Source organism: Eulemur rufifrons, chromosome 17, assembly GCF_041146395.1.
Source record: "Eulemur rufifrons isolate Redbay chromosome 17, OSU_ERuf_1, whole genome shotgun sequence".
NCBI lineage: Eukaryota > Metazoa > Chordata > Mammalia > Primates > Lemuridae > Eulemur > Eulemur rufifrons.
In genome coordinates, this window is record NC_090999.1 from 51,387,001 (window position 1) to 51,412,460 (window position 25,460).

General features: G+C 38.3%; 1 protein-coding gene and 1 long non-coding RNA gene across 3 annotated transcripts in view; one reads left to right on the forward strand and one right to left on the reverse strand.

The window, feature by feature from the left end:
- Window positions 1-2,345, reverse strand: part of AP3B1 (adaptor related protein complex 3 subunit beta 1) — a 225,457-nt gene extending 223,112 nt beyond the window's left edge. For both annotated transcript variants that reach the window (XM_069491985.1, XM_069491986.1), the window contains exon 1: window positions 1,373-2,345. In XM_069491985.1, the coding sequence (XP_069348086.1) occupies window positions 1,373-1,500 (128 nt within the window). In that variant the 5' untranslated portion in view covers window positions 1,501-2,345. The remainder of the gene's footprint in view (window positions 1-1,372) is intronic.
- On the forward strand, window positions 2,128-25,460 carry LOC138397885 (uncharacterized). The gene is made up of 4 exons (XR_011235920.1): window positions 2,128-2,189; window positions 2,886-2,915; window positions 5,862-5,903; window positions 24,377-25,460. It is a non-coding gene; the product is annotated as an uncharacterized lncRNA (long non-coding RNA).

The window sequence follows — 25,460 nt, forward strand, 5'->3', positions numbered from 1 at the left end:
AGGTCCCCTGGACAGCACTGGTGAAAGCCATAATTTTTTTCCAAATCAGGTCCAAATCTGACAAAATCTAAGAGAAAAAAATCTTAGATGTTCATAAACCATAAAAGTAAATTAATTGCAAGTAAATCACATGCAATTTACCGATGTAGAATTATAGGTTAATTCAGTTGAAACATTTTGCTAATAGAACTGTACAGTTGCAACAAGTTCCTTGTTAGAACAATTGATCATCTATGCCCACAATGAAAAATGACATCAATCATCCTACTTTTAAACTTTTCTAAACTGGGAATATGGAAAACAAAAAGACTGTATTTTACATGCAACATATAAGATTTAATCTTAATACAATCAAAATGTAATCCCAATTTCAACTACCAGCACTGTCTAGGTACCCAAACCTGTTAGTTAAGTTTAAGTTAAATTTTAAATGTACCCTTCTGACATCTGCAAAGCTACCAGCACAGGTATTTTACTTTAATTTAGGCATGAATCTTGTGACAACCTATTATATGAACATATTGCTTAGTACTGAAAGATTAAAAGAAAAATGTAAAAATGATAATAAAATATAAAGTTACCAGAATTCTGTAAGTTTAACCCCCCCCCCATAAGAAAACAATTTGGAGATTTCTTTCCATTTCTCGGAGGTACTTAAAATATTCTTACAAACATTTTACAAAACTCAATGTACATTGTTTAATGTTCGTTTTTGAAAGCTCACATTATAATTTGTAAAAGTTTAAGATGCGTTCATGGTAACACTCTTTTTAAATATTCTCAACTCATATGCTTATTGTGGATTGGAGTTTTTCTCTGTAGTGCAAAGAACATTGTCCAAGAACATTCATTAATGTTGGTATAAAACAGTGTCCAATCATAATGCCTAAAACCACTTCTTTACTTTTACACTCCAGGGTAATGGAACAATTTCCCATAAGCAAGGCTCACATTCTCACTCTCAACCCCCAAAACACTCCTTTCACCTTAATAAGAAAATTTCTCAACGTTTGATCCAGCAAACGTTAAATTAACTACAAGTCTATGCTCAAAATTCAGACTCCTGTGCCCCAGCCCAGAACAACTCAATCAGAGTCTTGGGGGTGAGACCTAAGCTCACCAAGTGGTTCTTTTTCCATTAAAGTTTAAAAACTACTAGAGACCCCTACACACACTCACCCCAAACTCCCCAACAACTCTCACCACCCCCAACTGACCCAACCCCATCCACCCACCAGGCACATTACCGCCCCGCTTCGCTGCTGTCTCGGGGGGCCCCACTCCTCTTCCGGGAACCCAAGCCTGGGTGCCCTCTCACCCGAGGACCCCAGCTCCTCAATACCGTCCCCGCACCCCAAACCTTTCTCCTCACTTCTTCAAATCGCTGCTAAAGAGGCCGAAGGCGCCCGAGGGGGAAATGGTTGAGGTCGCCTCCTGACCCAGCTCCGTCGCCTCTCCTCCTCCGGACTGCTCATTGTAAGCGAAACTGTTGCTGGACATTGCCGCGGCGCTGGCGGGTGTGCAGCTTGTCCTGCCGGGGGTTCGCTCCAAAGGGTTCCAGTCCAGAGGACACGAAACAAAACTAGTTCTCGTGAGGAGGGGCGCGCGCAGGCGCTTCCGGACTCATCACGGCTCCCTTAGCCGACCTGGCGTTCCACCCCCTGCGCATGCCCAGTGTACAGGCTGGCCGGAGCCCACCGCCCGCCGCTCCCGGCCTGCGGCGCTCGCCTTCTCCGGGTTTTAGAGGTGGCTGAGAGGCCGAGACCCAGGTGGAGTGGAAACAAGGCCGCGGGCTTGCGAACCACTTGACTCGCGGCCCTCAAAGAGTTTTATTGGAGAAAGATACCCGTTATATTCATGTTGATCCCTTGAGGAGATTCCAGACCCTGGACAGCCCTTTGCTCAACTTCTGCTGTAAACCAATAGCTTTCAGATTTCTCCGGAAACACCATTTAACTCGCCAGATCAACTTTCCTAAGCCCGTCACGATCACATTTCCCTCTCGTGCTTGCTTCCGCTCCTCTCCCTGCGGCCGGCGTCGCCTTGCGTTCACATACGCCCCAGCCCCTTTATCCTAGACTTTGAGGAGGCCGCTCCCTAAGGTGGTTTGGGGAATCCGCGAAGAAGCGATCATGCCATCTGTGGGACGAAAATCCTGGGGCCAGCAGTTCCCGTTTGGAGCTAAAAGGGTGCGTCCTACCAGCGTCGAGTTACCAAAAATGAAATAACGTAGAGCCACCTCGCACGCCAGGAGTAGCTACCCCCTTCCCACGTTCTTTAGCTGTCTCGTCACTTGCTAACAGGCACTGGGGAGCCCAGGCGGGAAGGTGCCTGGCCCCGGAGCAGCTCTCCCCTGGTGCCAGCACCTAAAAAGCCTACTTCCAGGCGTCCCTTCCCCCAGCCCGCCGCCTCGCACGGATTTCAGCGCCTTCCCTCCCTTTTCCCTATTGCCTCGGGTTAAAACCCAAAGCCCCAGAAGCCAAGGGCTGAAACTGCCGAGGGACTACCAGGGTAGCCGGGTGAAGCGCGACAGGGGGACCCGGCCACCCCTGTAGGGGGGTGGGGCGTGTTCGAGGATCAGAGTGTGATCCTTCACTTTTCAAAAGACTACACTGTTACTGTGGAACACGCACGACAGTGGCTCTGGGTGGGAGAGGAAGGAACGTCCTCCAAACTTCATAGTCAACGCTTGGCAGGTTTTTAATTCCGCTGTTAAAATACGAAAGAATTACTCCTTTCTCCCTGTTACCAAGCCTGAACCAGATTTTTCTATGTCCTGACAGGATATGTGTATTGTCTCTGTATTATTGTCAAATAGGCTGTTTTTTTGAAAAAGGACATTTTTTGCTAACACTTAAAACCTTTATTGAATTTTCTAATTTCAGTTTCTGTTCATCTAACCCTCATGATAATGGGTAAGTTTGATTTATATATTTTCACACTTTTTTCCTAAGCATATAGAAACAACATATATATGTGTATATTTCTCCAAATACCAGTTAAAAGTATAATACCATTCTACATTTTACCTTTTTTTCTTAATATACTATGGAAATCTTTCTATGGATCTCTCTCTCTCGCTCTCTCTCTACAAGCACGCACACACACACATCTATGGTTACAACATTGTTTTAAACATCTGCGTAATATTTCATTTCATAGGTGCACCTTTATTTAACCGATAACCTATTGATATACATATAGATTTTTTTCAATTTTAGACTATTTCAACAACTTTACTAATGCATGTCTTTGCACCCTGGCATCAGTATTTCCCTAAGTTAACATCCCAAAAGTCCAATAGGTAGATCAAATGAGATGTACACTTAAAATTTTAATTTTAATAGATATTGCCAAATTTCTAACCCAAAAAGAGAATACCAACTATGTATTCCACCAATATTTTTCTGTTTCAACAAACCTTTTCTGGCAATGTATATCATAAATCTCTTTAATGTTTGTTAATCTAATTGGCATAATAATAAAATCCTCATTATTATTTAAACTTCCATCATATTTATTATAAGTAGGGAGACATTAAAATATATTGTCCAGGGGAAATTTTTGAGACTAAATGATGACACTAATCATAATTTTGCTGGAGAAGCACATGTAAACCAGGAGTTTCCTGGGAAACAGAGATGTATGGTTACCTTAAATATGACAGAGTTAAAGCATACATTTAATGGCCATTTGAATTTTTTTTCTGTTAATTATACAGACTTGGCATTTGGTTGTTTTTAAGTGGGTTATGTATGTTACTGATTTGTAGGCATACTGTGTAGATACTGGATGTTAACCTTTTCTCATTATTTTCTAGGAAAGTATAAGTTATAAAAATTGATTGAAAAAGTTATAGGAAACCTGAATAAACTAAATAACTATAGAAAAAAATTGGAAAAGTTGTCAAAAATCTACCACCAAAAAGGTACTAGACTAATACAGTTCTATTGGGCCTATAAAAAGTTTGCTATTTCTTTTTTTTTATTTGTTTGTTTAGAGACAGGGGCTTAGTTGCCCAGGCTGGAGAGGAGTGGTGTGATCATAGATCACATTAGCCTCAAACTCCTGGGCTCAAGCAATCCTTTCACTTCTCTCTCTCAAATAGCTAAGACTACAGGTACATGCCACCATGCTCTGCTAATTTTTAAATTTTTTTTTTTTTTAGAGACACGGTCTCACTGTGTTTTCTAGGCTAGTCTCAAGCTCCTGGCCTCAAGCAGTCCTCCTCCCTGGGCCTCCCAAAGTGCTGGAATTACAGGCATGAGCCACCGCCCAGCCTCTGTTCTTTTAAACTGTTACTGAACTTTAAAAAAGGAAAAGACAAAGCACTTCCAAATTCATTTTGGAGGACTAGCATTACTGATATACAAGTCTGAATTTTTTTAAATGCAAAAAAAAGAGCAATAAACTAAATACTGGACAAATGTTAAATGAAAAATATAAAATAACCTAGTAGATTTTGTTACATGATAAAAGAATTTTTGAACATTGAAAGATTTCCTATAATGATAGATATTAGAAATATATTTAATATTTTATTGGAACTTCTCATTTAAAGAAATAATAACCTAGAAAGAGAAGTAAATATTCTTATCATTATGTATATATGAATAGGTGTATGTATAGATTATGTTAAAATTCCTCCACAAAATATACGAAGTAAAACACATCATATTTAAAAGTGAAACATCAAAAGCATTCCCACTAAAGTCAGAAAAATGACTTTATGTGTCATTTTTATATGTGTATATATGTCTATTAACACCATTAAATTTTAACGTGGTTTTACAGATTCTAGCTAATGCAATAGAACAAGAAAAAGAAAAATAAATAGTGGAAGGGAAAAGAGTATAGTATTTATAGATGACATAATTGTCTTGCTGAAAAGCCTAAGAGACTTTAAGTGGATTCAGCAGAATGGCCAAATTCAAAAATCCAATAGCATTTCTGCACACTAGCAGCATCTAATTAGAAGTATAATTTTTAAAAACACCCTATTCCACCTGGCAACAAAATAAGCCTTAAGATATCAGCCTTTAAAAATGTACAAGACTGGAAAAAGGGGGTCTTCATTTCTGAATAAAATGTTTACACAAATCTATATATTTAATGCAGCTTAAATCAACATTCAAAGTTTTTTACAGGCTGGGTTCAGTGGCTCAAGCCCATAATCTCAGAGCTTTGGAAGGCTAAGTGAGGAGGATAGCTTAAGGCCAGAAGTTCCAGACTAGCCTGGGCAACATAGTGAGACCCCATCTCTACAAAAATTTAAAAAATTAGCCAGGCCTGGTGGGGTATGCCTATAGTCCTAGCTATTCCAGAGGCTGAGGTGGGAGGATCACTTGAGCCCAGGAGTTTGAGGTTACAGTGCACTACGATTGGGCCACTTTACTCTAGCCTGGGCAACAGAGTGAGACCCTCTCTCTGGGAAAAAAAAAAAAAGATTAAAAGAAAAATTTTTTTGTCTAGGCAAATTGATTCTAAAGTTCATCTGGAAGAATAAATGCAGCTGAAAGCAAGAAATTTTTTGGAAAAAAAGAAATTATTATGTAGTAATGGACTTAGTCAACCTATATAGTAAATGTACTATAAAGTTATTATAATTTAAAGGTTTGGTATTGACCCAAGAGTAAATTCATTGATTGGTAGTATAGAATAGAAACAGATTCAGCCATATATGGGCATTAACATTTCAGATCAGTTAAGAAATAATGTATTATTCAATAAATTGTCCTAGGACAGTTAGTTAACTATGTGGCAAAAACTTAAGTTAGGTTTTTGTATTAGTTTCCTATGACTGCTGTAACAAATTACTACAAACTTAGTTGTTAAAACAGTGTAAATTTATTCTCTTACAGTTCTGGAGTCCAGAAGTTCAAAATCAAGACACACAATCTAAGGTATGGACAGGGCCACTCCCTCCAAAGGCTTTAGGGGAGGAGTCCTTGCTTGTGTTTTCTAGCTTTTACAGCCGCATTCCTCGCATTCCTTGGCTCATGGCCCCTTCCTCCCTCTTCAGGCCAACAGCATCTTCATATCTCTGCTCTGTCTTCACATGACCTCCTTCTCTTCTGTGTCAAATCTCCCTCTGCCTTCATCTTACAAGAATACTTCTGATGACATTTAAGGCCCACCCAGACAATCCAGACTCATCTCCCTATCTCAAAATCCTTAACTTAATCACACCTGCAAAATCACTTTTGCCATATAAGGTAAGACATTTTCCAGGGATTAGGATTTGGACATACTTGGGAACTATTATTCAGCCTAGCATAATCTCTAACTCACACAATGTGAAAAATAAATTATAGCTTGATTAAAAATAAACTACAAAAACTGATTGAATAGTAGGAAAATATTTTCCTGACTGAGGGGTCTTGTGGTTCAGAATTAGGATGAGAAAGCCTCACAGCATAACTCTAGGCAAGAAACAATAAACAAATGTTTGTAAAACAGTAAGTTCTGGCCAGCGCAGTGGTTTACACCTACAATCCCAGCACTTTGGGAGATTGAGGCACGAGGATTGCATGAGATCAGAAGTTCAAGACCAGCCTAGGCAACATAGTGAGACTCCATCTCTACAATTTTTTTTAAAAATTAGCCAGGCATAGTGGTGCACACCTGTAGTCCCAGATATTCAAAGCTGAGGTGGGAGGATCACTTGAGCCCAGGAGTTTGAGGTTACAGTGAGCTGTGATTGCTACACTGCATACCAGCCTGAGCAACAGAGCAAGACCCTGTCTCTTAAAAAAATTAGCCAGGCAGGGTAGCATATACCTGTAGTCCCAGCTACCCAAGAGGTGGAAGCAGGAGGGTCCCTTGAGCCTAGGAGTTTGAGGCTGCAGTGAGCTGTGATGACACCACTGTGCTCCAGCCTGAGCAACAGAGCAAGTCCCTGTATTAAAAAAAAAAAAACAACTAATAAGTTCTATATAAATATCAAGTTTTAGTGCCTTTACAATTAGGGAATTATTCCTTATGTTTTTTAATAGAATTTAAATTTTATAGGTTTAGTAAAGACAAGTTCGAATTTCACAGGTATTTTCTTAGTATTCACTTGAATTTATAATAAGGAATAAAGCTATTCCTATTTTTAAATATTTAAATTAAAATGTGAAGAAAAGGCCAGGCACTGTGGCTCATGCCTATAATCTCAGCACTTTGGAGGGCCAAGGCAAGAGGATAGCTTGAGGCCAAGAGTTCAAGACCAGCCTGGGCAACATAGCAAGACTCTATCTCTACAAAAAATAATAAAAGAATTAGCCAGGCATGGTGGCATGCACCTGAAGTCCCAGATACTTGGGAGGCTGAAGCAGGAGGATCATTTCAGCCAGGGAGGTCGAGGTACAGTGAACCACGTTAGCAACACTTACCACTGCACTCCAGCCTGGGCAACAGAGCAAGACCCAGTCTCAAAAAAAAAAAAGAATTGTGAAGAAAAGAATAATATGATCTGTAATAACTTAGAGTTTCCCACTTACTAAGCTCTTAAAAAGTTTCAAGCTCCAAATGAGGTAATTTACATGCAGTCACTATGGTTCTACTTGATCTGGCCCTTGTTTTTATCTCTTCATTGTGAACCACTTTCCCTAGTTTACACTCCCCCTTACCCTCCAAACAGTCTGGCTTTTCTGTTCCTTGAGCCACCAAGCTTGTTCTGAGCTTACTTGCTGAGCTCTCTGTTGGGAACATTCTTCCAGTGGGTCTTCAAAAGGTTGGCTCCTTTAGCTTTGTTCAGGCTTTTTTCTATTCAGCCTTTAGTTCAAATATCTCTTCAGAGGGATCTTCCCTGACCACCCAATCTAATGTGGCACTTGCGTTTCTTTTGCCAAATGAATATGTGTTGTCATGCCCTCCTATTTAAAGAAACTCTGTGATTTATTATTTGGAAACATGAAGAACTCTTCTGTAATTGAATTTATGCAATCTTCCAATTTACCAAGCATTTGGGGATTTTCATACGTAAGGTTTTCTAAATACACACCTATAAACTTGTACCTTAAATATACTATCACCTCATTATTATATTTTATAATGAAATTGATGTGGAAAAAGGCAATACGATCAACACTACATTAGATAATGACTGGCACTTATTTGAAATGATGATTTAGGAATGTGGAGAGACTATATCACTAAATCTCACAAAGGGAACATGTTAGGCCATTTATAATATTCTTATTAAGAATTTTAGGTGTCCTTAATCTCAGAGACAAAGGCTTAAATTGTACACAATGATCTTGTTATACTTTTCCTCATATTCCTAATACATTGAATATTTTTATTCAGTCATAGGTTTTTGAAGTAGTTTAAACAGCTGGGTAATGTGCTCAGCAAGATGAAATAGAGTCGGCCCTCCATATCCAAGGATTCTGCATCCAACAGATTCAACCAGCACCAGATTGAAAATACTCGAAAAAATAAAAAATAACAATACAACAATAAGAAATTATATAAATTTTAAAATACAGTATAACAACTATTTACATAGCATTTATATTGTATTAAATATTATAAATAAAGTAGAGATGATTTAAGTACACAGGAGGATGTGTGTAGGTTATATGCAAATACTACACCATTTTATATAAGGGATTTGAGCATCTAAGGATTTTGGTATACTCAGGGGTCCTAGAACCAGTCCTCCGAGGATACCAAGGGACGACTATACTACTAAATTACACGTCTACTCTACTAGTCTTCCTTTATGTCCTCTCATCAAGGCTCACCTTATGAAGTCAGTAAATATGGCCTTCATTTCTACTTCACTTTTGCAGTACAAAGAGCAAACAATCAGCCAAATCCCCCCTACCCAAGAGCTGTTTATTAAAAAGAACCTGGCACCCTCACCCTCTCTCTTGCTTCCACTTTCTCTCCATGGGACTTCTGTACGTGCCGGCTCCCTTTCCCCTTCCACCATGAGTGGAAGCAGCCTGAAGCCCTCACCAGAAGCAGATGCTGGTGCCATGCTTCTTAGACAGCCTGCAGGACCGTGAGTCAAATAAACCTCTTTTCTTTATAAATTACCCAGTCTCAAGTCTTCCTGTATCCAACACAAATGGGCTAACACAACGTAAAATATGTGGCTTTTCATGTAATTGCACTTTTACTGCTTAACATTAACTTGATTAAAATTGTTTGGCTGATAAAAAAAAGAAATCACATAGAAGGCAGTAACATTTAGGCTAGGCATTAAAATACAGAGAAGTTAATTTATACAGGTAAATGAGGAACATACAGACTTCATAGTAATAAACAACCAGAGACATTTTTCACAGACATTAGAATACTAAGTAATTCTGCATCTTAAGTGAACGTGCAGGTCTAAAGGCTTAAAATTGAACAATATTGTTTCTGAGGTTAATAGTTAAAAGAAATCATAAAGCAGGTCCTAGAAGAGTTAGAAATAAATCTTCATGGTACCATAAAAAATTTCTTAAGCCACTGACATAGCACACTAATGTATTCAAATGTGCCCATGCAGCTGGAGCAATACTGCCACAACAGTTGGTATAATCACAGATGGAAGGGTTATAATGGAAGTATAAAAGCAAAAGGGGATAAAGAAAAACTGAATGGCCTTAAATTAGGTGGTAAATCATGCAATTTTAAGTCTTGTAGTTCAGAATTCAAACCAAGGGCCCATGTTTGAGAAAACTAATGGAAAATTTAGTAGGTGTCATTCAGAAAGCACTGAAAAAGAACACTGCTTTTACAATGGAAAAATATTTTAAATCACCTTAAAGTTCAATGTTAGCAGAACACTTAAGGAAATTATGGCACTACAACTTGAGGAAACATGAGTCATTAAATACTATAAACATGAATACTATTTTATTAATCAGGACTCTTTTTGTTGCAAGTGAAAGAACGCCTCAAACCAACTTAGCAAAAAATAAATGAGTAAAAGCATATGGAGAGGAGCTTTATTGACTTTCATAATTGTGAGAGAGAAGGGTTGCACTGCCCTCAGAGATGACTGGATCTATGGAGTCAAATGTTACTACCAGGATTTTCTCCCCACCTCTAAGATCTGCTTTCTATAATGTTGGTTTCATTTTCTTGAATTGCAGACAAGCTGAGGCTATAGCTGCAGGAAATTTCAACTTTATATCACAGGTTAGCAACACAAATGAAGTAGTAAATCCTTTCTTCTGGCAATTTCCCAGGAAAAGTTTAGGGATTCTTGGTCAGGAGTTATTTTGCCGCCCAGGGGACATTTGGCACTGTCTGGAGTGAGGGGTGCTACTGGCATCTAATGGGTAGAATCCAGCAATGCTACCAAACATCCTACAATGCACAGAACAGCTCCCCAAGAGCAAAGAATTATCTAGCCCAAAATGTCAGTACTGCCACTATTGAGAAATCTTGGCAGAAGGGCAACTTAAGTGATTTGTTTTCCTTAAAAATGGTCGGTTGTTGTTTGCTCAATAGAAGGAAGGGGGAAAAAGTGGAGAAGGAAGATATAGAAAAGAAAGGAAATAAGAGGGATAGAAAGCTATGGGAGAGAAGAAGGTGAAAGAATCAGGGACACAAAGATACTAGGAATCAAGTCACCTTATTTCTATGGCCATCCCTGCAAATAACCGGCAGTGTGACCTTGACAAATCACAGATTCTTTGAGAATCAGTTTCCTCATTGGTAATACAAGGAATCAAGGTAGTTCACCTGCTTCTGAGGTTCTTCGAGTTCAAAAATTCTGTGACATTACCTTGGATAGACAAGTAGACTCAGGAAAAAGTTAATCAAGTTTTAGTGCTCTTTGTGTTCATGGCTAGCTTTAAATTTTGGCATTTCTTGCTTTCATGGACACATTATAGGATTTCTCTTTTTTATTAACATTTTTGGTATCAATGAATTATAGTGCCAGTTTAAAGAATTTAGGCCCAATAAGTAGGCTTTTTCTCAATCATTGACAACAGGAAAAAGTAATATTGTCCATTTTTCAGTGCTCTTTTGTCAAACTTTCAGTTTTTTTTAATTAAAAAAGGACACATAGACCTAAACTCTTTTTTAAAAAATTCTGTTATGGATGTAAACGGGCAGGGGAACTGGTTTAGAATAAAAGAGATTAAAGAGATATAAAAACCGAAGGTAATATGTGAACCTAAATTAGATCCTGGATTTAAAAAAAAAATAAAAAACAGACTTCTGGTCTCCGGTTCAGCATGTAAGGGGCTTAGGAGTTGCCACTCTGCCCGACCAACAAGCAAAAGGCTGAACAAACTGAAAACTCAACAACTTTTCTTAGATTTATTGCAGAGGTGAGGTCACAGGGCAAACTGGTGCACCAAAAACTGAAGAGACAGACAGGTAAATACAGAGGACCACAACTTACCAGAGCAGAAACCACCTGCAGGAACCACCACAGGAACCAGGGCAGGGGTAGGAAAATCAGAACTGTAAGTGACAAACTACTGGTGGCTAGGTATGGATGAGTCTGAGAGCTAAAATTTGCAGGGGGACCTAGTCATGGGGGGCCCCACACTTTTTGTTTTACTTCCATCTTTTGTGAGTTTCACTTCCAGGAGCCTGACCTGGTTCTCACAGTGAAATTTTGGAGAAAAAAATCCCTTTATGCTTCCTGCAGGGGGAGGAAAAAAGGAAGCATTTTGAAATATGCCAGAGTACTCTGTTCTTCTTAGCAAGGTCTGCCCTTACCAGTGACTATTTTTCAGAGCCTGCTAGCTAGGGTTTTATCAAAGCCTAACATACTTGAAGAAAGGAAAGTACCCAACTCCAGCGTGCTGTGTATCCATCCTGTCCCACCTAAGGGGAGATAAAACCTGCAAGAAGCAGTGGTGAAGTTCATAGCCCAGAGACACGGGCTCAGCCAAAAGACGGACCTAATTACAGGACTGTAGACACTTCCTTTCCCCACCACATCTTACCACTACATTACCAAGGCCTATTTACTACAGTTCTTTTTAACTGGTACATCATGTCTACCTTCCAGCAAAAAATTACAAGGAATGCTAAAGGGCAAAACAAAACAAAACAAAAACCCCAAAGCAAACAAAAAGCTCCCACAGTTTGAAGAGATTAAAATAAACAAGCATCAAAACCAGAGTCTGATATGGCAGGAAAGTTGGAATTCTTAGGCCAGGAATTTTAAAAACTATGATTACTATGCTAAGAACTTTAAAGAGAAAAGTAGACAACATACAAGAATGGATGGATAATGTGAGCAGAATTATGGAAATTCTAAGATAGAAGCACAAAGAATGTTAGGGATCAAAAACACTGTAACAGGAATGAAGAATGCCTTTGATGGGTTCATTAGTAGACTGGACATGGCTAAGGAAAGAATCTTGGAGCTTGAGGATATGACAGTGGAAACCTCCAAAACTGAAAAGCAAACAGAAAAAAAGATTGAAAAAAAAAAAAAACAGAAAAGAATATCTAAGAACTGAACTGTGGGATAACTGCAAAAAGTGTAACGTACAACAATGGGAATACGAGAAAGAAAAGGAATAGAAAAAGGAAGAGGAGCAATATTTGAGGCAATAATAACTGAGATTTTCCCCAAATTAATGTAAGACATCCAACAACAGATCCAGGAAGCTCAGATAACACCAAGCAGGATAAATACCAAAAGAAACCATACCTGGGCACATCATATTCAAACTACAGAAAACCAAAGATAAAGAAAAAATCCTGAAAGTAGCCAGAGGAAAACAAATTTTATCTATAGAGGAATAAAGATAAGAGTTACATCTGACTTCTCCTCAGAAACTGTAAACAAGAAGACAGTAACCAAGAAACAGTTAAAGTGATGAGAGAAAAAAACCACTGGCCTAGAATTCTGTACCCTGTGAAATTATCTTTGAAAAGTAAAGAGAAATAAAGACTTTGTCATACAAACAAAAATTTAGGAAATTTCTTGCTAGTAGACTTGCCTTGCAAGAAATGTTAAAAGAAGATTTTCAGAGAGAAGGAAAATAATCTACGTCAGAAATATGGAAATATGTAAAGAAAGGAAGTGTATCAGAGAAGCAATAAGTAAAGGTAAAATAAAAACTTTTATTTTTAATTGATCTAATAGTTTGTTTAAAATAATAAAATACTAGCAACAATGTATTTGATTATATATGCTTATGTATAAGTAAAATGAATCATAGCAATGATACAAGAGACAGGAGGAAAGAATTAGGAATATTTTGCTATTATAAGGTACTTTCACTACCTGTGAAGTGGCATAGTGTTAGAGGCACGCATACCTTGCAGATATTGTGGGTTCAGTTGGAGACCACTTCAATAAAGTGAATATCACAATAAAGTGAGTCACAAATTTTTTGATTTCCCAGTGCATATGAAAGTTATGTTTACACTATACTGTAGTCTGTTAAGCATACAATAACATTTTATCAAAAAAAGTACATACCTTAATTTTAAAATAATTTAATGCTAAAAAATGTTAATGATCATCTGAGCCTTCAGCAAGCCATAATCTTTTTGCTGGGGGAGGGTCTTGCCTCAATATTGATGGCTGTTGACTGATCAGAGTGGTGGTTGTTAAAGATTAGGGTGGCTGTGGCAATTTCTTAAAATAAGACAACAATGAAATTTGCTGTGTCGATGAACTCTTCTTTTCATGAACAACTTCTCTGTGGCATGTGACGATGTTTGATAGCATTTTACCCACAGTAGAACTTCTTTCAAAATTGGACTCAATCCTCTAAAACCCTGCCACTGCTTTATCAACTAAGTTTATGGAATATTCTAAATTCTTTGTTGTCATTCCAAAAATATTCAGAGCTTCTTCTCCAGTAGTAGATGCATTCTCAAGAAACCACTTTCTTTGCTCTTCCATAAGAAGCAACTCCTCATCTGTTTAAATTTGATCATGACGTTTCAGCAGTTCAGTCACATCTTCAGGCTCCATTTTCAGTTCTGGTTCTCTTGCTATTTCCAGCACATCTGCAGTTACTTCTTCCACTGAAGTCTTGAACCCATCAAAGTCATAAAATTACTTAATTAATTAATTAAACTCATCAGAAGAAAGTGTGGACTGCTTCAAGTGCAGTGGTGTTTGTTTACAACTAATTGATGACAACCAGCTGCAGATTCTTTTATTCCTTGTCCACTCCCACTGCTTCACTTGAGTAGCCTTAAAAAGAAAGAAAAGAAAGTGTGTATCTCAGAGAGTGATGTCAAGAAGATTGTGGAATAGCACTTTCCAGCACTTCTCTCCTCACAGAAACATCAGTTTGAACAACTCTCCACGCATGAAAATATCTTCACAAGAGCTAAGGAATCCAGCTGAGAGATTATAGCACCTGGGTGTAGCACAGAATTGTGAAAGGCCCCACTGAAGAGGGTAGGAAGGACACTCCCATGCCCAGGCATCACAGCACAGAGAAAGGTATCCTCCAAGAGGGGAAAGAAAGTACAGTGAGCCCCAGACTTTGCCACAGACCAGGCACCAGGGCGGCTGCAGTGAAACCCGGTGCTAGACTGGCCCCCACATCCCCACTCCAGGATGGTACCTGTAGACCAAGTCTCCAGGCCTGCCCTGATGGCAGACCAACCCCCACAACTCTAGGCTCCAGGCTGCATAGCCCCACATTCCAGCAAACCCAGGGTACAGGCCTATCCCAGGAGGCCTCAGCCCTGACCCAGTTGCCACAGATCCAGGCCCAGGCTGCATAAATCCAGCCTCCAGGCCTGCCCCTGCAGCCCCAGGCTTTGGGCCTACCCCTGAGATCCCAGGTACCAGGTGAGCACCATAATGTAAATTATGAACTCTAGATGATAATGATGTGTTGCTGTAGGTTCATCAGTTGTAACAAATATACCACTATGGTGCTGATGTCAATAGTGGGGAAGGTTAAGAATGCAGGGGGACAGAGGCCATATGTAAATTCTCTATACGTTCCACTCAATTTTGCTATGAACCTACAACTGCTCTAAAAATAAAGTTTATTAAATTTTAAAAAATCAGTGAAGGGAACTTATCTGATATGAAAATATGATATATGTTTATATGAAAATGTCTCCTATTATAGAATGTTTCCATCCATCTAAAAACATATATTGTATTTTGGAGAAAATTTCTAAAACCATACCTGTGAAATAATCCACAGTATTTGCTCTATGGATGGGGTCAGGAATAGCATGTAGATTCAACTTCCATGGGATATCCTTTTTTTACTTTTTGCATTTCTAACATGTACACATATTAATTTCTAATAAGAAAATGTTTTTAAAAAGTAAAAACAAAGTAATTATTTTTGTGATAATTAAGGAAATGTGCATATGGACTATATATTAGATGATATTGAATTAAAAGTCTCCTTAAAAATATATACATATATATGTATACTGAGAGAGAGAAAATTAGGGCAAAATGTTAATGTTTGATGAATCTAGGTGAACAGTATTCATTGTCTTCTTCTTTCAACATTTTTATATATAAAATTTATTTTCAAAACAAGCCAAAAAAAGAAAACACATGCATCTATAATCTCAAGGTTGTAAAGATTCTTAAAGTTCTAAGCAACTTCTTCAGTGTTCCTGATTAAGAATAGATTGCAGTGTGAATGTGGAAAGCCTCAGATGATCTCATCCACCCACATAAACTGATCTGTGTGACTGCTGAACAATGTTTTATAAAAACCAAACACTAATATCATTGATAAAGGAAATGGATTATTAACCTTCAATTAAATGTGATAATAAAGGAAATTGAGTAATCATGTAAGGCCTGATTACCAAGAAAACAAAATAAACCAGAACGATACAGTTACAGGATACTTTCAGGAAATGCACTTGCCCAATTATCCCCATGACTTATTTTCATACCTCCAGTTTGGGAGGGAAAAAAATCTCTGTCCTCACTTCTCCCAAATTCAGGCACTAAAAATCAATGTAAAATATGTCATGATATTAACTAACTTCCTTATACTAACGTGTGATGACTGTTATTGTATCATGTATTAGAAAATGACTTTTTTTTGCACATGATGTCTACATAGAGGAAATGTTAAATAAGTTTTCATATATAAGACTGATTTAGAAGTACATCAGAGGCATAAAGTTTATCACAATCTCAGCATTCTTTGTCAACCAGTTTAGTTATGAAGGAGGAAGGTGAGACACTGTGGTCTACTGATGCAAACATGCCATCCTATTCAGGGATACAGGATTCTCTCAAGTGAAAGATATTGAGAGCTCGTACGTCAGCATAGCAGCTGGAGCAACAATGTGCTACAAGCAGTAGTAACACTGCCAGTTAGTTGCAGAGATGAGACTTGAACTGCTTTCCCAAGTCACCCAAATAAAATGCTCAGAGAATTAGTGTTTTATCTTCCAGGAATCAGTGGATTTCATTCTGCCCACAGAAAAGTAACTAATGCCACCTGCATTATCTTTTAAAACATATGTGTATCTCTTAGCATAGGTAGGCAGTAGGATTTATTTTAACATATCTAACTCCAGTATCATTCCCACATGTGTCCCCACTGAATGATTTGTAATAAATCACAGGATTGAATAAATTATTTTGGACCAACTTTAACCAGTTTAAATATCTTCATTTAGATTATAAATTTCTCAAGGGTAGGGACTATATATCGTATATCTCTTAATGTCTCTCTACCTAGCACAGTGCCCTACAGCAGTGGTCTCCAACCTATTTTGCCCCAGAGAACAGTTTCATGGAAGACAATTTTCCACAGACCCAGGTAGGGGTTGGGGGATGGTTTGGGGATGATTCAAGTGCATTACATTTATTGTACAGTCAAACCTCTCTGCTAATGATAATCTGTATTTGCAGCCACTCCCCAGCACTAGCGTCACTGCCTCAGCTCCACCTCAGATCCTCAGGCATTAGATTCTCATAAGGAGTGTGCAACCTAGATCCCTCGCATGCACAGTTTCCAGTAGGGTTGGAGCTCCTATGAGAATCTAATGCCGGCGCTGATCTGACAGGAGGCAGAACGTATGCGGTGATGTGAGCAATGGGGAGCAGTGTAAATACAGATGAAGCTTCCCCTGCTGGCCCACCGCTTACCTCCTGCTGTGCAGCCCTGTTCCTAACAGTGCACGGACAGGTACTGGACTGCAGCCCTACAGATGCAATCAAAGATATTGGTGATCACATTTGCCATGATGATGTTGATGATAATTTCTTGCAATGAAAACAAAGGAAACTGCTAAATCTGTTAACCCAACAGAATATTTGGAAGACAATAAAGTTCTTTATGGTTTTTTGATATTTCCTAAATAAGATTCTATTGCTTGTAGAGTTTAGCAAAGGTTATAAAATTTAATTAACTCAGAGAGAATGAAGCATACTTGAGAAGATTTTATTTCCCTTTCATAATTGCAATTGATATGATAAAATTGTCCTCAAGCAATCATTCCTGTCACATTAGCATAAACAGTTAGTTTGAAGTCTCAAATGATATATTCTCCCCTTATTTCATGTTTCTTGACTGTTAAGGTTAATAGAAAAGGCCTGCATTTGTTAAAATAAAATTGTACTAAAAATATAATCTGACCCAATTTGTAAAAGAAGCTCTTGTCTGGTATAAATGGTAATTCCAGTTGTAGGCAGCAGAGGTAGTTGTTTTCACAGAAAACATGAGATACTAATTACTCATATTTGAGTTTCTCTCCTAATTTTCATTTCAAATAGTAAAATCTTATAAATTATCAATCTTTTGTATTATAATTCCTTCTCTCTCTCCTTTAGCCCTTTCTTTAGCAAGTTATGTTTTCCTATACTGGTCAACACTATTAATAAGTTTTTGCTGACTCAGTTTTTAATTCTCTAATTGAGTCTTCAATTACTATGGCAAGCATAAATATCCCAGAGTGGACACTATTATAATTATACCACTTTATAAAATGACTGTTTCTTATTGCTCCTGTAAGAAGATTTTAAATTCAATTTAACAAATATTGAACAATCATGATGTGTAAAGAATACATGGGAGGTGGTATGGGAAAAAGAAAGATGAATAATTGTCTACCCCGATATAAGAGGTTTAAACCAAGAGTCTGTGGATAATGAATACGAAACATTCACCTCTGAAAATGATTTAATTCAAAATATTTTCATATGAATATCTTAGTGCTGCGGTGTCCTGAGATGAAACTCTAGTGCCACTGTTCAAAAGGACAAGCACCAAATCCATGTTGACCTATTTGGTCCCTTCTCTTTCTGCCACTAATGTGGCTGCCAGAGGGATTAGTGCTGTTTACTGCATAATCAGTGAGACTCTGGGTGAGTTGCTGAGCTACTCTCACCCTTAATATCGCCTACAGTAAAATGAAAATAATCACATGAACTTTAGAGGATTAGAATTATAGTGGTGACCCAGTGAGATCCGGAATGTGAAAGTATCTCTGCAGTGCCCAGCACTTAGAGGTGTTCAATAATATTAGTTCTTTTTTGCTTTCTGAGTGTCTCCCAGCAGCACATCTACCCAATGGGATTATCTAGACATTCCAGTAACATCTAGACTTCACAAGGAGGTATGGCAAAGATAAATGATAATACCAGGCTGATACTAGTGATAATTCTAGCTGCTACTTTCCTGACTTCAAAGCTTGTCTGCTGAATAATTTTTCCCATGGCATTTGTGTCCATTCCCCCTGCTCCCTCACTCCTCAGCTCCTGATAATCACAACACCCCAAGGCTCATTTCCCACTGAGTACCCTGCTTTCATAAAGTTCAGCTGCTAAAAAAAAGTTGGAGATATAACACAGCAAAGCACATAATGTTGGTAAAGGATTAATTTAGGTGATACCCTGAGAACAAAGGCAGGAATAATGATGATAGCTATTTAACATATTTCATTTTTCTGATATGTGAAAAATTGGGCAAGCCAGGCACATTGGCTCACGCCTATAATCCTAACACTTTGGGGGGCCAAAGCAGGAGGATCAGTTGAGGCTAGGAGTTCGAGACCAGCCAGAGCAACATAGCAAGACCCTGTCTCTATAAAAAATAGAAAAATTAGCTGGGCGTGGTGGCATGCACCTGTAGTCCCAGCTAGCCGGTAGGCTGAGGCAGGAGGATCTCTAGAGCCCAGGCATTTGAGGTTGCAGTGAGCTATGATGATACCACTGCACTCTACCTTGGGCAATAGAGTGAGACCCTGTCTCAAAAAGAAAAGAAAAGAAAATTGGGCAAGATTTGGAAGAGAGAATGGGTAACTTCAATCACTTAATGGTAAAAATCATTTTAGACACTGCTATTGAGTCAAGAGTTGGTGACAGTACGCTATTCAACTAGGATGTTTGTTTTTATCATGTTCACGGTGAACTGTAACATTTTGACTGCACTGAAGTAGATATGAGTACATGCCATTTTATATGCTTGAAGCTCTAGGGCAAATGGCTAAGTATAGTCCATTGATTGTTTTTATTCTCTTTAAATCGAGAGAACAAATAAATAATTCAGCCAAAAACCAGTGTCTGTCACACTGATCATACACTCAGTTAAAAATTAATATAGAAAACTCTCTGGAATTTATAACATAAAACCTATATTGGGGCTATATTGGAGAAAGCCTTTGTTTTACCTTGATTAAAGTAAAAGAATTCTACAAAAATTGGAGTAGCAAGTGCTAATGTAACTATAACATTTTGGAATATGTTTACCAATAACATACTTTCCTGGACCATTTTTTATTTAGTGAACTTTTTTGTCTAACATAACATTTTACGGTGCAAATATATGGCCTGATTTTATTTTTGCTGTTGTGCTCAAGAGAATACAATTAAACCTAACAATTACTAGCGTTCAACAATACTAAAATAGCTAAATAGCTGAAGTGTTATTGATTATTCATGAAAATGTAATTCTGGTGATAATTTAACATTATTTAGTAAAGGGCTTAATTTCCTATCTCAAAATTGTTATTTCCAATTAGAAAGTCTTAACTGCAAATAATTTTGTATTTTGTTAATGTAGTAGCAAAAAATTACTTTGAAAAGTCTGGAGTCAAAAATTGAGTAACTCTCTGAGCCCAGCAAGTCATAACATTTCAATATAATATAATGAGTAGAGTCAATCAGTAATGCAGAATCATTGTCGACTGTTTTTGCTCTTCTCCCTGGCACCACCACAAAGCACAAAGATTGGACTATTGAGCATTTCAGGAAAGAGCCAAGGTAATTTAAATTTTTATTGCTACATTTAGTTGTTGGCTTTAAACAAGCCAAAAAAGAACTCTCAGAAAAAGTAATTTACTAAATCATGGTACCAATCAAATCATGAACAACCAAATTATAATGTTTGGCTTTTCTTGGGTTCCTTTTGTGTTGCTAAGACATTAGACAAGTCTGACTGACAAACAATATTTTGCAGAAAAGGAGTTCAGAATGCTCTATTGGCAAGGCTGAGGACAGGAGTATAGAGACTAATACTGTCTTCTTATTTTGTAACTAAGACGACTTTGCTGTGCCTCTTCTTGCCTTAATTGCCCTTGGGATGATTAACATTGGTTCCAAGCTCCCAGTACACAGGCTAATCAATTTGGTGAGGCTCCAGTAAATTTGCTAGGCAGCTTAGATCAATGGCCATCAAAGATTCTATGATTCCTTAGAGGAGCCATCAGTGAAACAAAATGTTGATCATCAGCGTAAAATGCACACACAGACACACACACACAGACACACACACACACACACACAATGAAAATTCCTTAGGAGAAGGAGCCATGCCTTATTCATACTCGTAGGGTTGTTGTAAAGATTAAATGCGTTGATGCATGCAAAGAACTTAGAATAGTGCTTGACACAGGATAATCACACAGTAAATATTTAGCTATTGCTACTATTGTTTATATTCACTGTGTTCAATACAGTAACTCATATAGCAGTAAACCAGTATACTTTAAATGATTTTAAAATGAATATAGATTTATTATTTTCTCTGATTTGTTAGATGCTCATTGAAGAGAATTCAAATTTAAGATTTCAACTGAAAAAAAAAGGTTATGCTATGTTTAAAAAACTTGAAAACATTGCTGCAGCAGATGGAAAGTCAGTGAAGACTTTTAAAAAAGAGGATAATCTGATCAAATTTCATTTTAAAAAGATATTTAAAATTGTAGGTGCATTGGAAGAGTTAGGTTTGAAGCAGAGAAACCAGAAAGAAGAATCCAATATCCAGATAAGAGAAAATAAGACCCTAAATTAAGGCTATGGTAATAGGGATAAAGAAGATGTCAGACCAGAGACATATGTAGGATATGGAAGTTATAGGATTTAATGGCCAATTCAGTGGTGAGAATGAAGAAGTCTCAAAGGATAGATCACCTGTTTCTGACTTGGGAAACAAAATAGAGAGTGACCCTTAACCAAGATAGGTTATCCATGAAGAAGAGCAAGGTTGGTGAGTGAAATAGTTCAATTTTATTCATGTTAAGTGAAGCACCAGTGGGACATTCAGGTAAAATGTCCCTGAGGCAAGAGGATTTAATAATCTGAAGATTAGGACTAAAATCTGAGATGAGGATGGAAATGACGATTTGGGAATCACTGGCAAAACGTTGAGGCCATAGACATTTATGAAATCAACCAGGAAGGAGGAAAGTATAAAAATAGAAGAGGCCTAAGGAGTAGGCAGAGTAAAGGCTAGGAAAGGAACTGTAAAAAATAATACTGGGAGCCGGTGCAGTGGCTCATGCCTGAAATCCTAGCACATTGAGAGGCCAGGGCGGAGGATTGCTTGAGGCCAGGAGTTCAAGACCAGCCTGAGCAACATAATGAGACCACATCTCTACAAATAAATAGAAAAAATTAGCCAGGCATGGTGGCACACACCTGCAGTCCCTGCTATTAAGAAGACTGAGGCAGGAGGATTGCTTGAGCCCAGGAGTTTGAGGTTGCAGGGAGCTGTGATGACACTACTGCACTCTAGCCTGGGTAACAGGAGACTGTCTCAACAACAACAAAAAACTGTTGGGGAGGAGAGCAGGAGAACAAAGGGAGTAAGACTAAGAGAGTTAAAAGAGGAGAGTTTCAATACGAAAGGAGAAGTAAATAGTAACAGATACTATAGAGGCCAAATAAGCCGTGAAATCAGGGTGAAAATTACCTACTGGGTACACAGTAGGAGCTTAATAGTATTAATATTGGATAAATTGGATACATAAGCTACTACACACAAAGCAGACCATTGCTGATCTTGCTTCCAATCTATCCTCTTAATTATCTACCATTAAACATTTTTTCCAAATTTTTTACTCCCTTGAAAATGAAAAATACATTGATTTAGTCACTTTCTCCAGAATACATTGGGACTTCTTAACCCTCATGCTTTGTCTTGTGCTGTTCCTCCTGGCTAAAATAAAAGTGAACTATTTCTCTGCTTACACCAACCCTACTAATCCCTCACACCTCGATCAAATCCCAACTCCCTCATTGAATCTTCCATGATTTTCCCAAACAGGAGTGATCTCACCTCCATAAAGCTCCTAAAGGACCACTTTTATCTATATCACCAATTTATCAAATTAGTTAATTAATGAGCTTCACACATTGTTGGCACTCAGTAATTATTTGACATAGAGAGAAATTATGAGATGTTACTCTGTTATCAAGGAATTTATTGTCTAGATGGGAGGCAAGATACAGACACCTACAAATTTAAATTATAATACAGAATAAAAATTTTGTTCAAGGAACAAGAGAAAAATAGAATATTAGAATTATAATACTTACCAGCCAGAATTGTTGTGAAAATCAAATGAAATAATTACATAGCTACTAAGATTACATGCCAGTTATCTTAAAGGTAACTATTGAATTTTGGAATTGAGAGGAGAGAGGAGTCTAAAAAAGAGAGAGGAGTCTATCTCTACCAAATATTAAAAGATATTTTATAGTTACAATAACCAAAATGGTATAGTTCTAGAATATGAAAAGAAAAAAATCAATGAAACAAACTAGAAAATCTGGAAATAGACCCAAATATATATGGAAACAAAGAGTATTGTCCTTAGATTTGGGCAAAAAAGTTCACATTCTGGTCTTCCTCTGGTTGTACTACTTCCTGCAGGACAAGGGAACATGCCCACTTGGAACCTGTCCCCTCCCTTCTAAACCATTTTTGGTACCCAAGCCTTCATTGGCATTGCCTAACTAAATGGCCGCAACACCACTTCAAGGACTGTGTTAGCCTTTCCAGTGTACCTATCCTCCTGAGAGGGGACCATGCATGACACAATTATTGCACCATAAACCCTTTGATCTACTTTGAGAGTTCATCATCCTTCCTCTTTGACACACTTTCTTCACTTGGCTTCTGGCTCACCAATCTCTCTTGGTTTTTCACCTAACCTACTCACCTGATGGGTCTCTTTTGCTAGTTCCTCCTAACACTCTCAACCTCTGAATGTTAAGTGTAACCTCAGGGCTCAGTGTTCAGTCCCCTTCTGTCACTGCCGTCCATTACTAAATGATCTCATTTCATCACATGTTTGAAACAACATCTATATACTGGCAGCTTTCAAATTTATATTTCTAGCCCTGACTTTTCCCTTGAAATCCACCCTTGTATGTCCAACTACTTACTTGACATCTCCACTTAAATATCTAATAGGCATCTCACACTTATGTCCAAACATGTACAAAACTAAACTCTTCATTATCTACCACTTCAAACAAATTTTCCCACAGACCTCGCCATTTCAACAAATGACAAACTCTATTCTTCCAGTTGCTTAGGACAAAAAACTCAGAGTCATTCTTGTCTCCTCTTTCCTTCATGTTTCATGTCCAATCCATTAGCAAATCTAGTAGGCAGCTCTCCTTAGAAAGTATGTCCGGGATTTGATCACTCCTCACCCTCTACCACTACTACTACAATACGATTCACTACCCCCTCTCATTTGGGTTATTCATCTGGATGGGGGCTAGCAAACGTTGTCTGTAAAGGGCCAGATAAAAAATAATTTAGGCTTTGCAGGCCATAGAGTCCCCGTTGCAAACACTCAACTCTGTTGTTGCAAGCCTAAGCCATGGACAATAGTTAACTGAATAGGTGTGGCTGTGTTCCAATAAAACTTCATTTACAAAAATAGCCCCCTAAGTAGTTTCCATGTCTCCACTCTTCCTCCTAAAATTGAGACATAGGTGAAGGTTATGGATTTGAATAGGAAGGAAGAAGGGAAGGATGAGTAAAAATATAGATAACTTTGTGATTGTGAGCAGAAAATGGAGATCATTCATAGGTGTATTTTCTTGGTTAAATAGTACAAGGATCAGTTGTTGAGCATGAAGGGGCTAGAGTAGGGTGGAGTTATGAAAACAATGGTCTCATCTCCTGTGATATTCCTTCTGCACCTCATCCTGCAAAGATGTTTATTGGGTGCTCCAGACACTTACATTGAATTTCTCTTTTTTTTATAGGCCTTTGAAAATGCTGCTCCTTCTCCCTGGAACACACCCCACATATACACACACATCCTGCCTCCTGGCTATTGCCTGTTTATCTACTTAAACTCAGCTTAGGTAGCAAGGATTCCAAGACTTCTCTGATTATCCTCTTGCTTGGTTTATATTCAGAAACTCTGAAACTCTCCCTTGAGCTCCTATATTACCTGGCACAGGGTCTTTAGCCCTGTTCATCCTGAAGTCCTTGTGTGATTTATAAGTCTACAGAAGGATCAAAGCAGTAAAACCCTCTCCTATGCAGGGGACAGAGTTTTCCTGAGGAAGAGGCGAGTGGTACTGGATTGAGAGGCCTGGAATAGCAGCTGTGTTGAAGCAGAGGTCACCATAGCCAAAGCAGAAGGAGAAAGAGTGAGTCCATGGAGCCAGTTCCATGTAGGCATCTAAGAAGTCCAGGGAATATTGTATTAGTCAGGGTCCCAAGAGGAAAGAGCTTGTACTCTCAAACTAAGATAAAAAAAATTCAAAGAGATTTATTTGCGAGGAAAAGGTTGGGTCATAGGGGAAACCACAAGTAGAATGCAGGAACCTGAATCCTGAAAAGATGAGAGGAGGGAGAGACGACTAGAACCTTAAAGAAGAGAGATGCACGGAGACGTACTATGAACAGTGACACACAATCAGTCACGTGAAACAGTCAGCCCAAGACAAATTCCTAGAGCAGGGCCAGGGGAATAAATACCTTGACTTCACTTTCTTCTCTTCATTCTTCTCCTGCTGGGACTCCTCATTGGCAAACACCACAGGAAGCCAGAGGGCCCATGAGTCCAGTGGTAGAGTCCATACAGATTATCTTCCTTAGGCAGAGGGCAGGGAGAAGAGAATGGATCTGGAGAGGCAAGGGGAAGCTATCCCAATCAAAGGCCAATGCTAGAAAAAAATCAAAGTTATGTTTGTAAAACCTACCTTTTTGATTGCCCCACAGGCTAGCAGATTAGCAGAGGCAACTCTTTCAGAGAAGGGAAAAGGAGGAGACAATGAAAACATGACTTGCAAATAAATAAATGACTATTTGAATTAATTAATGCTTTATTCTACATGA